Source organism: Leucoraja erinacea, chromosome 16 (assembly GCF_028641065.1).
Source record: "Leucoraja erinacea ecotype New England chromosome 16, Leri_hhj_1, whole genome shotgun sequence".
In the NCBI taxonomy this organism is placed as follows: Eukaryota; Metazoa; Chordata; class Chondrichthyes; order Rajiformes; family Rajidae; genus Leucoraja; species Leucoraja erinaceus.
Window position 1 is genome coordinate 6,315,892 of NC_073392.1, and position 13,375 is coordinate 6,329,266.

Here is a 13,375-nt window from a genome sequence, read left to right on the forward strand (position 1 = left end):
GCCATAGTGAAGAATGTTCATAAGGTTATAAGTGATAGGAGCAGGATTAGGCCATTTGGCCCATCAAGTCTACTCCGCCATTCAATCATGGCTGATCCATCGAAACCCCCTAACCTCATTCTCCTGCGTTCTCCCCATAACCCCTGACACCCGTACTAATCAAGAATCTATCTATCTCTGCCATAAAAATATCCACTGACTTGGCCTCCACAGCCTTCTGTGGCAAAGAATTCCACAGATTCACCACCCTCTGACTAAAGAAATTCCTCCTCATCTCCTCCCTAAAGGAACGTCCTTTAATTCTGAGGTACGACCTCTGCTCCTGGACTCCCCCACTAGTGGAAACCTCCTTTCCACATCATTGTATCTGATGTCTGGTGAATTTAATAAAGATTTTAAAATGCTGATGTGATCATTTTGTTTTTATCTATAAATGTTAGCTTTATATACACAACGAATATTGATTTCTCTAACTTCAAATAACCCTTGCATTCCCTCTCTCTCCGTCCCTCCCCCAACCTAGTCCTCTTGCTAATTTACCCAGCAAACAATGGACCATTGTGGGCTCCACCGTTCCTGAGTCATGGATGCCGACTGATTTGTCCTGTGCTTTTTCATACTAGTTTCCCTCTCCCTGACTCACTGTCAGAAGGGTCTCGACCCAAAACATCACCCATTCCTTTTCTCCAGAGATGCTGCCTGACCCGCTGAGTTACTCCAGCATTTTTAACATACTACTTAGCAGAAAGCTGTGTACATTTGTGATTTTTTTTTTTAAGGGCAGCCCGGTGGCGCAGCTGGTAGAGCTGCTGCCTCACAGCACCAGAGATCCGGGATCGATCCTGACCTCGGGTGAAGAAGGGTCTCGACCCGAAACGTCACCCATTCCAGAGATGCTGTCTGTCCCGCTGAGTTACTCCATCATTTTGTGACTATGTTCGGTTTGAACTAAACTGCTTGGATCATCTTGAGACAGACGGGGCTGTGATATGAATCCCAAGTGTCAGAGAACATGTCTTTCATTGCTGTTTCAAACATTCTGTAGTGTTGGAGGCCCTCTGGTGTTCCAGACAGGATCTTGCAGACACAACAACTATATGGAATATGCATTGCTAGAGGCATTCCAGTCTCTCAGCAGCACATCAACATAGATACAGGGAACTGCAGGTGCTGGAGTAACTCATCCAGTCTGGCAGCTTCTTTGGAGAAAGTGGATAGTAGGCGCAGTGGTGCAGTGGTAGAGTTTCTACCTTACAGCCCCAGAGACCCGGGTTCAATCCTGATGACGGGTGCTGTCTGTACGGAGTTTATACGTTCTCCCCGTGACCTGCGTGGGTTTTCTCCAGGTCCCCTGGTTTCCTCCCACATCTCAAAGATGTGCAGGCTTGTAGGTTAATTGGCTTCTGAAAATGGTCCCTAGTGTGTTGGGTAGATGGGCAATTGTTCTGTGGGGTGTGTATGTCTGATGAAGGGTCTCGACCAGAAGTGTCACCTATTCATTTTCTCCAGAGATGCTGTTTGACCCGCTGAGTTACTCCGGCAATTTGTGTCTATCTTTGTTGTAAACCAGTATCTACAGTTCCTTCGTAAGCATTACGGGCGGCGATCGTCTTCTGGAGGTGCCGCTGAGACGCAGAGGCTGGAACCTCGTGGATTGACGAAGATGGCGGCCATCTGTGCCTGGGTCGGTGGAGGCTGGGGCCTGGAGCGGCAGCACGGTGGCGTCTGGCGAGGAAACCGGCAGCGTTAGTGGAGAGGTCGGCGCGGCGACTAATGGTGGCGCCGCCCGATGGGCAGTCACGTGGAAGTGAGGACGCCGCTGCCGGGATAAGGAACTCTTCCTCCAATTTGCGTTGGGCCTCGCTCTGACAATGGAGGAGGCCCAGGACAGAAAGGTCAGATTGGGAATGGGAGGGGGAGTTAAAATGCTGAACAACCGGGTGATCAGGTAGGTCTAGGCGGACTGAGCGGAGGGGTTCAGCGAAATGATCGCCGATATACAGGAGTCCACATATGGAACAAGCGGATACAATAGATGAGGTTGGAGGAGGTGCAGGTGAACCTCTGCCTCACCTGGAAAGACAACCGGGGTCCTTGGATGGAGTCGAGGGGAGAAGTAAAAGGACAGGCGTTGCACCTCTTGTGGTTGCTGGGGGAAGTACCTGGGGAGGGGGTAGTTTGGGTGGGAAGGGATGAGTTGACTATGGAGTTTCTGACGGAATGGTCTCTGCGGAAAGCAGAAAGGGGTGGAGATGGGAAGATGCATGATTACAATCGAGCCATTTACAGTGTACAGACACATGACAAGGCAATAACGTATAGTGCAAGGTAAAGTCCAATAAAATCTGATGAAACATAGTCCGAGGATCTCCAATGAGGTGAATAGTAGTTCATTATTGCTCTGTGGCTGTGGTAGGATGATTCAGTTGCCTAATAACAGCTGGGAAGAAACTGTTCCTGAATCTGGAGGTGTGCGGGGGGTGAGGGGGGTGAGAGGGATATGGGGGGGGGGGGGGGGGGGGGTTGATAGGCAAATGGTGGGGTAGAGGCTAGACTTACTGATCGTGAAGCTGGAGGAAGGAATGTTGGTGGAAGGGGAGGGGGAGGGGGGATGGGGGGAGAGATAGGTGTGATTCCAGGTGGGGCAGAGGGGGGGACCGGGGGGGGGGGGGGGGGGGGGGGGATGATCTGATGTGTGCATTGATTCCCACGAGTCGTCCCACCTGGTGTTTGCTCAGCCCATTCAAGCAAGCTCACGCTAGTTATACAACTGGGTTGATCCGAGGTCAAGGATTCAGGTAGAGTTTGCACCATTTGCTTTGAGCTGCAGTGTGTTAATAAGACTCCGGGCGATGAGCCCTTGTAAACGCTACCAGACACGACAGTGTTATTGTTCAGGGCGTTGAATAAACACAATTGCCCCAGAATTTCATTGCACAGCACAACGTCAGGGCATGAAACATGAGACAGCGTTACTGAAGACTTCCTCTTGAAATACGATCCAAACCCACTATCTGCTCATTTGACTTTTATTTTAGACGCAATTCTTTGGAAAATCAACCGTGCCGACTGTGGAACAAGCAGCAGATTGAATCCTACGAGGTTGCTTTTCTCGGACTTTGTTTCCTGTGGTAAATCCTGTGACAAACTTTACAAGCGCAATTTTCTCTTAAGCCTTTAAAGCGCGGCACGGTGGCGCAGCGGTAGAGTTGCTGCCTCACAGCGCCGGAGACCCGGGTTCGACCCTGACTACTGGTGCTGTCTGTACGGAATTTGTACATTCTCCCCGTGACCTGTATGGGTTTTCTCCGGGTGCTTAGATGTGCAGGTTTGTAGGTTCATTGGTTTGGTATGAATCTAAAAGCAATGTCCCTAGTGTGTGTCGGATAGTGTTAATGTGCGGGGATCGCTGGTCAGTGCATGCTCGGTGGGCCGAAGGGCCTGTTTCCGCACTGTATCGCTAAACTAGGAGGCAGGAGAATGGGGTTAGGAGGGAGATATAGATCAGCCGTGATTGAATGGCGAAGTAGCCTTGATGGGCCGAATGACCTAATTCTGCTCCTATCACTTATGACCTTATGACTTTGTTAGCAATATGGCTCATTGTTATCACATCATAAAGTTTCTATGAGTAAAACACAGTGCTGGGTAAACTGAGTATGTCAGGCGGTATGTCTGGAGGGATGCCATATGTGCATGCTGTCTGTATGGAGTTTGCACGCTCTCCCTTTGACTGCATGGATTTTCTCCGGGTGCCCCGGTTTCCTCCCACACTCAAAGACGTGTGGGTTTGTAGGTTCATTGGCTTCAGTAAGAATTGTAAAATTGTCCCTAGTGTGTAGGATAGATTAGATATACAGCGCGGAAACATGCCCTTCGGCCCATCCAGTCCGCGCCAACCAGCGATCCCCGCACATTAACACCATCCTACACACACTAGGGACAATTTTTTTACATTTATACCAAGCCAATGAACCTACAAACCTGCACGTCTGTGGCGTGTGGGAGAAAACCGAAGATCTCGGCGAAAACCCACGCAGGTCACGGGGAGAATGTACAATCTCCGTACAGTCAGCTCCCATAGTCAGGATCGAACCTGTGTCTCTCTGGTGCTGTAAGGCAGCAACTCTACCGCTGTGCTACCATTCCCAGGTTAGGTGTATAGTATTGATAGAGCTAGTGTATGGGGTGATCGCTGATCGGCGCGGACTCGTTGGGCCGAATGGCCTGGTTCCGCGCTGTACCTCTAAACTAAACTAAAAATAAAATTCAACGATTAAATGGCATCTGGCGCAATGTCCTAGATAAGTATCATTGGGGTGTCTCTCCATTTTGGTTTAGTAGATATTCAACAAACAATACTGCAGAAAACTGCCAAATTAACATTTCCCAAATGTAATCTTATTTTCCTCATATTCTTACCATCAATCTTTGTATTTGTACAACAGCATAATTTCCTTGTGATATCCACCTGGTGGATTCAGACACTCTGAGTCCTGTTCCAGAGAGATTGATACTAAATTGGCCCTGAAAAAAAAAATGCCCTTTTCAATGGTTACATAGTCCATCCTAATAGCCACTTAAAGGTAAATACATTAACAATTAAATTCTCAACAGCCATGGTACATTTCCTTGTGAACAAGCAATGGAAACAGGATCCCATTAATCTATTAGTAAAATATGTTGCAATATGATTATAATTAATTAGCAATTAGCAATCAGTGTTCATGATTGAGACATTGTGTAGGCTGTGGTTGGAATGTTGTTGTCGTCGGAAGGAACTGCAGATGCTGGTTTGTGCCAAAGACAAACACAAATTGACAATAGACAATAGACAATAGGTGCAGGAGTAGGCCATTCGGCCCTTCGAGCCAGCACCGCCATTCAATATGATCATGGTTGATCATCCCCAATCAGTACCCCGTTCCTGCCTTATCCCCTGACTCAGCTATCTTTAAGAGCCCTATCTAGGTCTCTCTTGAAAGTATCCAGAGAACCGGCCTCCATCGCCCTCAGAGGCAGAGAATTCCACAGACTCACCACTCTCTGTGCTGACGTAACACGGCGGGACAGGCAGCAGGTGGAACAGGTGATGTATCGGCTCAAGACCCTTCTTCAGACTGAGAGTCCGGGGGGGGGGAGAGAAGAAGGAGTCCTAGCCCTAGTGAGACCACATCTGGAGTATTGTGTGCAGTTTTGGTCCCCTAATTTGAGGAAGGACATTCTTGCTATTGAGGGAGTACAGCGTAGGTTTACAAGGTTAATTCCCGGGATCGCGGGACTGTCATATGCTGAGAGAATGGAGCGGCTGGGCTTGTACACTCTGGAGTTTAGAAGGATGAGAGGGAATCTCATTGAAACTTATGATTGTTAAGGGCTTTGGCATGCTAGAGGCAGGAAACATGTTCCCGATGTTGGGGGAGTCCAGAACCAAGAGCCAAAGTTTAAGAATAAGGAGTAAGCCATTTAGAACGGAGACGAGGAAACACTTTTTCTCACAGGGAGTGGTGAGTCTGTGTAATTCTCTGCCTCAGAGGGAGGTGGAGGCAGGTTCTCTGGATGCTTTCAAGAGAGAGCTGGATAGGGCTCTTAAAAATAGCGGAGTCAGGGGATATGGGGAGAAGGCAGGAACGGGGTACTGATTGGGGATGATCAGCCGTGATCACAGTGAATGGCGGTGCTGGCTCGAAGGGCCGAATGGCCTACTCCTGCACCTATTGTCTATTGTCTATAAAAGGCTTGTTCACTATTGTAGTAACTAAACATATAGTCCATTTTGGATCCAGTACTGAGATTTTTTTTTCCCTGTCCTACCGATGAACGAAGCCACAGCTGTCAACTCTTGACTGAAATCATATTTCCATATTTTAACCATCTTTCATGAATAAGCATGAATGAGAAAATATTGGATAGGGCTCTTAAAAATAGCGGAGTCAGGGGATATGGGGAGAAGGCAGGAACGGGGTACTGATTGCGGATGATCAGCCGTGATCACATTGAATGGCGGTGCTGGCTCGAAGGGCCGAATGGCCTATTCTTGCATCTATTGCCTATTGTCTCTTGTGTCAGGAGATGAGGAAGGGTAAGGTGTGAAAATGACAGATCAAAGCAGACAGTGATAAGGAAGTGTAGAATGGTTCATTGTTAGCTGAGGGGAAGGTGACAAGAAAGCTGACAGTCAGTAAAATATATCAGGAGGACAGTGAAATTAGGGTGGGGGAGAGATGGAGATTTTAATGGTGGGGGATATTGAGATGCAATGTTTCAGAATCATCACTAGAGGGCACTGCTGCTGTTCTGTGTGTTTGCAAACCTTAAATAAGGTTCAGATAACATTGTCATCTCGACCAGAAACATCACCCATTCCTTCTCTCCAGAGATGTTGCCTGTCTCGCTGAGTTACTCCAGCTTTTAATAACATTCTAGATGTTTTTCGATGAATAATATCTGGATTTGGTTCAAGCAGCATCCATCAAGTTTAGGCAAGGCATCAATCGCAGTTTCTTTATCCATGTCTGAACCAAATGTTTAATTTCAGTTGAAACACCAAGTGTTTCAGCGAGATAAGGAAGCATTGGTAGAGGGAAGGGAGAGGTGGCGTTTCAGTCCAGTCCTGACCCGAAACGTCACCTGTCCATTCCCTCCACACCTGCTGAGTTACTCCAGCACTTTGTGTCCTGCTCAAGATACCAGCATCTGCAATTCCTACTCTAGCCTTGCTTTGTCTCCCTCTATTGGTCATTCTCATGCTTGCCTCTTGCTGAGTTTAGTTTAAATCAAATCAAATCAAATCAAATCAACCTTTATTGTCATCTTGCAAAGCAACAGTTGTACAGTGCAAAATGAGAAGACGTTTGCCAGGGAATACTGGAGCATCGCACATGAAAGTTAAAACATTTCACACATAATAACAATAAAAAACAATCCAGTCCCTGATGAAACAGTATAAATAGTTAAAAGCAGGTAAAACAGCAACATTAAAATACAGTAAACCAATCATTAAAATGTCCAGGGCAACTGATTTGAGTGGCCAGTGCCAGAGTTATTAAAATGTCAGTGCAAAGCCGCAGAATCATGTGACTGTGAGTACAGAGTGACTGTTTAGCAGCCTCACAGCCTGTGGCAGGAGGCTGTTTAGTAGTCTTGTAGTCCGGGCTTTGATGCTAAGGTATCTCTTGCCTGATGGCAGGAGATCCAGGTGTGTGGAGGGGGTGCAGTTTGTCCTTAGCTATTCTCAGAGCTTTTTTCAGACAGCGTCTCTGGAACAGTTCTTGTACCGAGGGTAGGGAGATGTTTAGAGACACAGCGCGGAAACTGACCCACCGAGTCCGCGCTGACCAGCGATCCCCGCATGTTAACAATATCCTACACACACCAGGGATAATTTACATTTATACCAAGCCAATTAACCTACAATCCTGTACGTCTTTGGAGCGTGGGAGGAAAACCGGAGATCTCGGCGAAACCCACGCAGGTCACGGGGAGAACGAGAAAGAGTTTAGTTCCTTTGTTTATCCATTTATGTTTTCTTGCACATTTTTTAAAATATATACATTTAGTAAAGTGATTCCGCTACCTGTGGACATCGGGCAGCACTGTAGCAGTCTCCGGCCGTGGCGAAAGGCACCGGCCGACCTTCCAGTGTCTGTGCGAAGAACAAGTCTGTCGCTGTAAAGCAAGGAGTGAGAGACGATGTGTAAAACTGTTCATATGTAGAAACAATATTCACAACCGAATACTGCATTTAGTTATTCAGCAGGATAACAGGCTGAGCCCACACCAACCATTGTACACACTGGTTCCATGTTATCCCACCTTCTCATCCACTCCCTACACATTAGGGCTGATTAAACTCTGGGTGGCGCAGCGGTAGAGATGTCGCCTTACTGTGCCAGTGAGTCTGTGGAATTCTCTGCCTCGGAGGGCGGTGGAGGCAGGTTCTCCGGATGCTTTCAAGAGAGAGTTAGAAAGGGCTTTTAAAAATAGCGGAGTCAGGGGATATGGGGAGAAGGCAGGAACAGGGTACTGATTGGGGATGATCAGCCGTGATCACATTGAATGGCGGTGCTGGCTCGAAGGGCCGAATGGCCTACTCCTGCACTAATTTCTATTGTCTATGTTTCTATGAGACCCGGGTGCGATCCCGACAATGGATACTTGTCTGTACAGAGTTTATACGTTCTCCCCGTGACCTGCATGGGTTTTTGCCGAGATCTTCGGTTTTCTCCCACACTCCAAAGGCGTACAGGTTTGTAAGTTAATTGGCTTGTTGTAAAAGTAAAATTGTCCCTACTTTGTGTAAGAAAGTGTTAATGTGCGGAAACCGCTGGCCAGCACGGACTCGGCGGGCCAAAGGGCCTGTTTCTGTGCTGTATCTCTAAACATAAACATAACCTGCAAACCCGCACATTAACTGTTTGGTTTTATTTAATTTAGAGATACAGCGTGGAAACAGGCCCTTCGGCCCACCGAGTCCGCACCGACCAGCGATCCCCGCACACTAACACTATCCTACACACACTAGGGACAATTTACATTTATACCAAGCCAATGAATCCACAAACCTGTACGTCTTTGGAGTGTGGGAGGAAACCGAAGATCTCAGCTCACGGGGAGAACGCACAAACTCTGTACAGACAGCACCCGTGGTCAGGATCGAACCCGGGAGTCTGGCGCTGTGAGACAGTAGCTCTACCACTACGCCACTGCGCCACAAGTCTACAACTGTTGTTGTACACAAAGTGGTGGAGTAACTCAGCGGGCCTGGTGGCATCTCTGGAGGACAAGCAGACGAAAGGTCCCGACCCCAAATGTCACCTACCCATGTCCTCTAGAGATGCTGCCTCATCCACTGTTACTCCAGCACTTTGAGTTCCATGCAAGATTCCAACATCTTCATTTCCTCGTGCCAGCATTAACTGTTGCAACCTGATACTGCCTGGGTTGTTGCTGTCCTGCTGCCTCTTGGTGTGGATACATTGGAAAACGCACTTGTCTCGTATCCCTCTTCCACGTTGAGTTATCAGAGAGCATAAGATCTCTTACATGTTTTAAGTAAGGTCACAAATTTATAAGTGATAGGAGCAGAATTAAGGCATTCAGCCCATCAAGTCTACTCCGCCATTCAATCAGGGCTGACTCATCTCTCCCTCCTCATCCCATTGCCCTGCCTGCTCCTCATAACCTCTGACACCCGCACTGGTCAAGAATCTATCTATCTCCGCCTTAGAAATATCCACAGCCATCTGCATCTGTGGCAAAGAATTCCACAGATTCACTGCCCACTGACCAAAGAAATTCCTCCTCATCTCCTTCCTAAAGGACTGCCCTTTAATTCTGAGGCTATGACCTCTGGTCGTGAACTCTCCCACTAGTGTAAACATCCTTTCCACATACAAACTATCCAGGCCTTTCACTATTCAATAGAAGCTGATGACAAGGGAGAGAATGTAGCAGATCTCTCGTCTCATACTTTAATATGTAATGTGATCAGTCTCGACCTCCTATCCATTTGGCAGTGGAGAGAAACCATTCTAAATTCACTTTGGTTATCATTTATTATTAAAGACAACTGCAAAATCTCATGTATCAAATTCAAGATTGACAGTCCTTAGATTTAGTTTGTGCTCAGAAGTGTAACTCATTCATCTCATCTCATGATAGTGATGAATTATCTTTCACTGGCCAATGTAGAAACATGATGAGGATTGAAATGAAGCGAAAATGGCTAGATTAGTGGCTGTAATGTAATAAAAAATAAACGGCAGATGTTGGTTTACGCTAAAGATACTGGACACAGAGTGCTGGAGTAAAGGGCCTGTCATACGAGCTTGTGACTCCATGCGGCAAGCGCGACCTAAATGGCCTGTACCGCCAGCATGCGACTGCATGCGGCAAGCGCGACCAAACCAGAAGTAGGGGCCGCGTGGAGGTGGAGTGAGTGACATGAAGTTCGAGCGAAGTCCGCGGGAAGTTCGCGCGCTGCGTACGGCCTCAATGCGGTTGCGGGCCAGCAGGCCGTTGCCGCTCGGAATTTTTGGACAGTGTCAGTTTTTCGGAGCCCCGCGCAATGTTGGGACCAGCTCCGTACAACTCCATAGGGCTCCGGCGATCGAAGTGGGACCGGCCACGTTAGATCGCGCTTGCCGCATGGAGTCACATGCTCGTGGGACCGGCCCTTTATGCCCCTGTCCCACTTAGGAAACCTGAACGGAAACCTCTGGGGACTTTGCGCCCCACCCAAGGTTTCCGTGCGGTTCCCGGAGGTTGCAGGTGGTTGCCGGAGGTTGCAGGTAGTGGAAGCAGGTAGGGAGACTGACAAAAACCTCCGGGTACCACACGGAAACCTTGGGTGGGGCACAAAGTCTCCAGAGGTTTCCGTTCAGGTTTCCTAAGTGGGACAGGGGCATTAGGTCGCGCTTGCTGCATGGAGTCGCATGCTCGTGGGACAGTTCCTTTACTCAGCGGGTCAGGCAGCATCTCTGGAGAAAATGGATAGGTGATGTTTCAGGTCGAGATCCTTCTTCAGACTGAAGAATTGAGCTATAATTGATCAATGTTTTAGGTGTGATTATGGTCAAACTGAAATATCACCTTGATATAAAATGTGCACCAAAATCAACATTTCATGCAAAGATTCTTCTGCCTTGTTCAGTTGCCATGAGAAGGCCGATTCTCAACGTAAATAATCTCTTATCTCTCAGTTACGTATTTACATCCTTTGAGAATTTTTATGTGGGAAGGAACTGAAGAAGCTGGTTTACACTGATGATCGACACAAAATGCTGGAGTAACTCAGTGGGACCGGCAGTATCTCTGGGGAGAAGGAATGGGTGACAATAGACAATAGGTGCAGGAGTAGGCCATTCAGCCCTTTGAACCAGCACCGCCATTCAATGTGATCATGGCTGATCATCCACAATCAGTACCCCATTCCTGCCTTCTCCCCATATCCCTTAACGCCGTTGTCTTTAAGAACACTATCTAACTCTCTTGAAAGCATCCAGAGAATTGGCCTCCAGTGCCTTCTGAGGCAGATATGAGGGGAAAAAACAGGAACGGTTTACTAATTTTGGATGATCAGCCATGATCATATTGAACGGATCGAAGGTGCAGGATCGACGGGCCGAATGGCCTACTCCTGCACCTATTGTTCTATGTTTCTACATTAAAGTAAATTAAAAAGGAACATTTTACTCACTTATAATTTGCAGTGTGTTGGTGTCTAGTCTTAGTTTTCTGAAAGTGGAATAGCCAGCCGCTAAATAATCTCTTCTGCATTGGCAATCATCCCTCCTGCTGCCATTGTAAGGACATTCGGCAGGGTTATGTAACCTAAACCAGACAGAATGTTAAATGTACATGTCAATTGTGATTGAAAATTATTTTATTTGCAGGAACTTCTCCGCCAGTTATATATCTTCTTTCGCCATACCTATAGCCGTAAACTTCGGAAAAGTTTTCCGAATCGCCACCAGTCAGTGTGATATACTCTCTTGGGCTATCCGTCAGCATATCAGCGCAGTAGACCTGAAAGCACAAACACACTATGAAGCAAGGATACTTTGAAAGAGATTAAAAACAAAGAAGACTAAATACTCTTAGTTTTTAGTTTCGAGATACAGCGCGGAAACAGGCCCTTCGGCCCACCGAGTCCGTGCCGGCCAGCGATCCCCACACACTAACACTATCCTACACACATATAACAATATAACACTAACCATACAACAATTACAGCACAGAAACAGGCCATCTCGGCCCTACAAGTCCATGCCGAACAAATTTTTTTCCCCTTAGTCCCACCTGCCTGCACTCATACCATAACCCTCCATTCCCTTCTCATCCATATGCCTATCCAATTTATTTTTAAATGATACCAATGAACCTGCCTCCACCACTTCCACTGGAAGCTCATTCCACACCGCTACCACTCTCTGAGTAAAGAAGTTCCCCCTCATATTACCCCTAAACTTCTGTCCCTTAATTCTGAAGTCATGTCCTCTAGGGACTAGGGACAATTTACATGTATCCCAAGCCAATTAACCTACAAACCTGTACGTCTTTGGAGTCTGGGAGGAAACCGAAGATCTTGGAGAAAACCCATGTAGGTCACGGGGAGAACGTACAAACTCCGTATAGACAGCACCCGTAGTCCGGATCGAACCAGGTCTCTGGCGATGTATGGCAGTAACTCTACTGCTGAGCCACCGTGCTGCCTTGATAGACACAAAGTGCTGGAGTAACTCAGCGGGACAGGCAGCATCTCTGGAGAGAATGGAATGGGTGACGTTTCGGATCGAGACTCTTCCTCAGACTGAGAGTCAGGGGGGAGGGAGACACAAAGATACGGGAAGGGTAAGGTGTGAAAACGACAGATCAAAGGATACGGCGATCAAGGAAAATGTAGACTGGTTCATAGCAAAAGGATTTGAGTAAAGGAGCAGGGAGGTTCTACTGCAGTTGTACAGGGTCTTGGTGAGACCACACCTGGAGTATTGTGTACAGTATTGGTCTCTAAATCTGAGGAAAGACATTCTTGCCATAGAGGGAGTACAGAGAAGGTTCACCAGACTGATTCCTGGGATGTCAGGACTTTCATATGAAGAAAGACTGGATATACTCGGCTTGTACTCGCTAGAATTTAGAAGATCGAGGGGGGATCTTATAGAAACTTACAAAATTCTTAAGGGGTTGGACATGCTAGATGCAGGAAGATTGTTCCCAATGTTGGGGAAGTCCAGGACAAGGGGTCACAGTTTAAGGATAAAGGGGAAATCCTTTAGGACCGAGATGAAAAAAACATTTTTCACACAGAGAGGGGTGAATCTCTGGAACTCTCTGCCACAGAAGGTAGTTGAGGCCAGTTCGTTGGCTATATTTAAGAGGGAGTTAGATGTGGCTCTTGTGGCTAAAGGGATCAGGGGGTATGGAGAGAAGACAGGTACAGGATACTGAGTTGGATGATCAGCCATGGTCATATTGAATGGCGATGCGGGCTCAAAGTGCCGGATGGCCTACTCCTGCACCTATTTTCTATGTTTCTATGTTCATTGTTGGCTGAGGGTAAGGTGGCAGCTCGGCATACAATCAGTAAAATGGCAAGGACACTTTAAAAGGAATTGAGCAAAGAACACTCTTGAGTTCCCCGCTTAAGATAGCTCACTGATGTACCTTTATACGCTTCCCCTGGATATTAAGGATGTGATCACCATCTTCGATGAATCCCTTCAGTCGCTGAACATCTGTGCAGCTTTGCGGAAACTCACCTACAGGAAAAAATATGGTTTTGCTTAAACTTTAGAAAACATACTTTGGGGTAACAATTTTTTTTTAAATGCCCGACACTTAGTACTTGGACAAATGGGAAATTGGCGGA

At 47.2% G+C, this 13,375-nt stretch overlaps 1 protein-coding gene across 1 annotated transcript in view; it reads right to left on the bottom strand.

The window, feature by feature from the left end:
- Window positions 1-13,375, bottom strand: part of LOC129704497 (A disintegrin and metalloproteinase with thrombospondin motifs 9-like) — a 180,426-nt gene that overhangs the window by 9,281 nt on the left and 157,770 nt on the right. The window contains exons 34-38 of the mRNA XM_055647616.1: window positions 13,171-13,265; window positions 11,435-11,529; window positions 11,201-11,334; window positions 7,577-7,668; window positions 4,423-4,527 (exon numbers count right to left, since the gene is read on the bottom strand). Of these exons, the coding sequence (XP_055503591.1) occupies window positions 4,423-4,527; window positions 7,577-7,668; window positions 11,201-11,334; window positions 11,435-11,529; window positions 13,171-13,265 (521 nt within the window). The remainder of the gene's footprint in view (window positions 1-4,422; window positions 4,528-7,576; window positions 7,669-11,200; window positions 11,335-11,434; window positions 11,530-13,170; window positions 13,266-13,375) is intronic.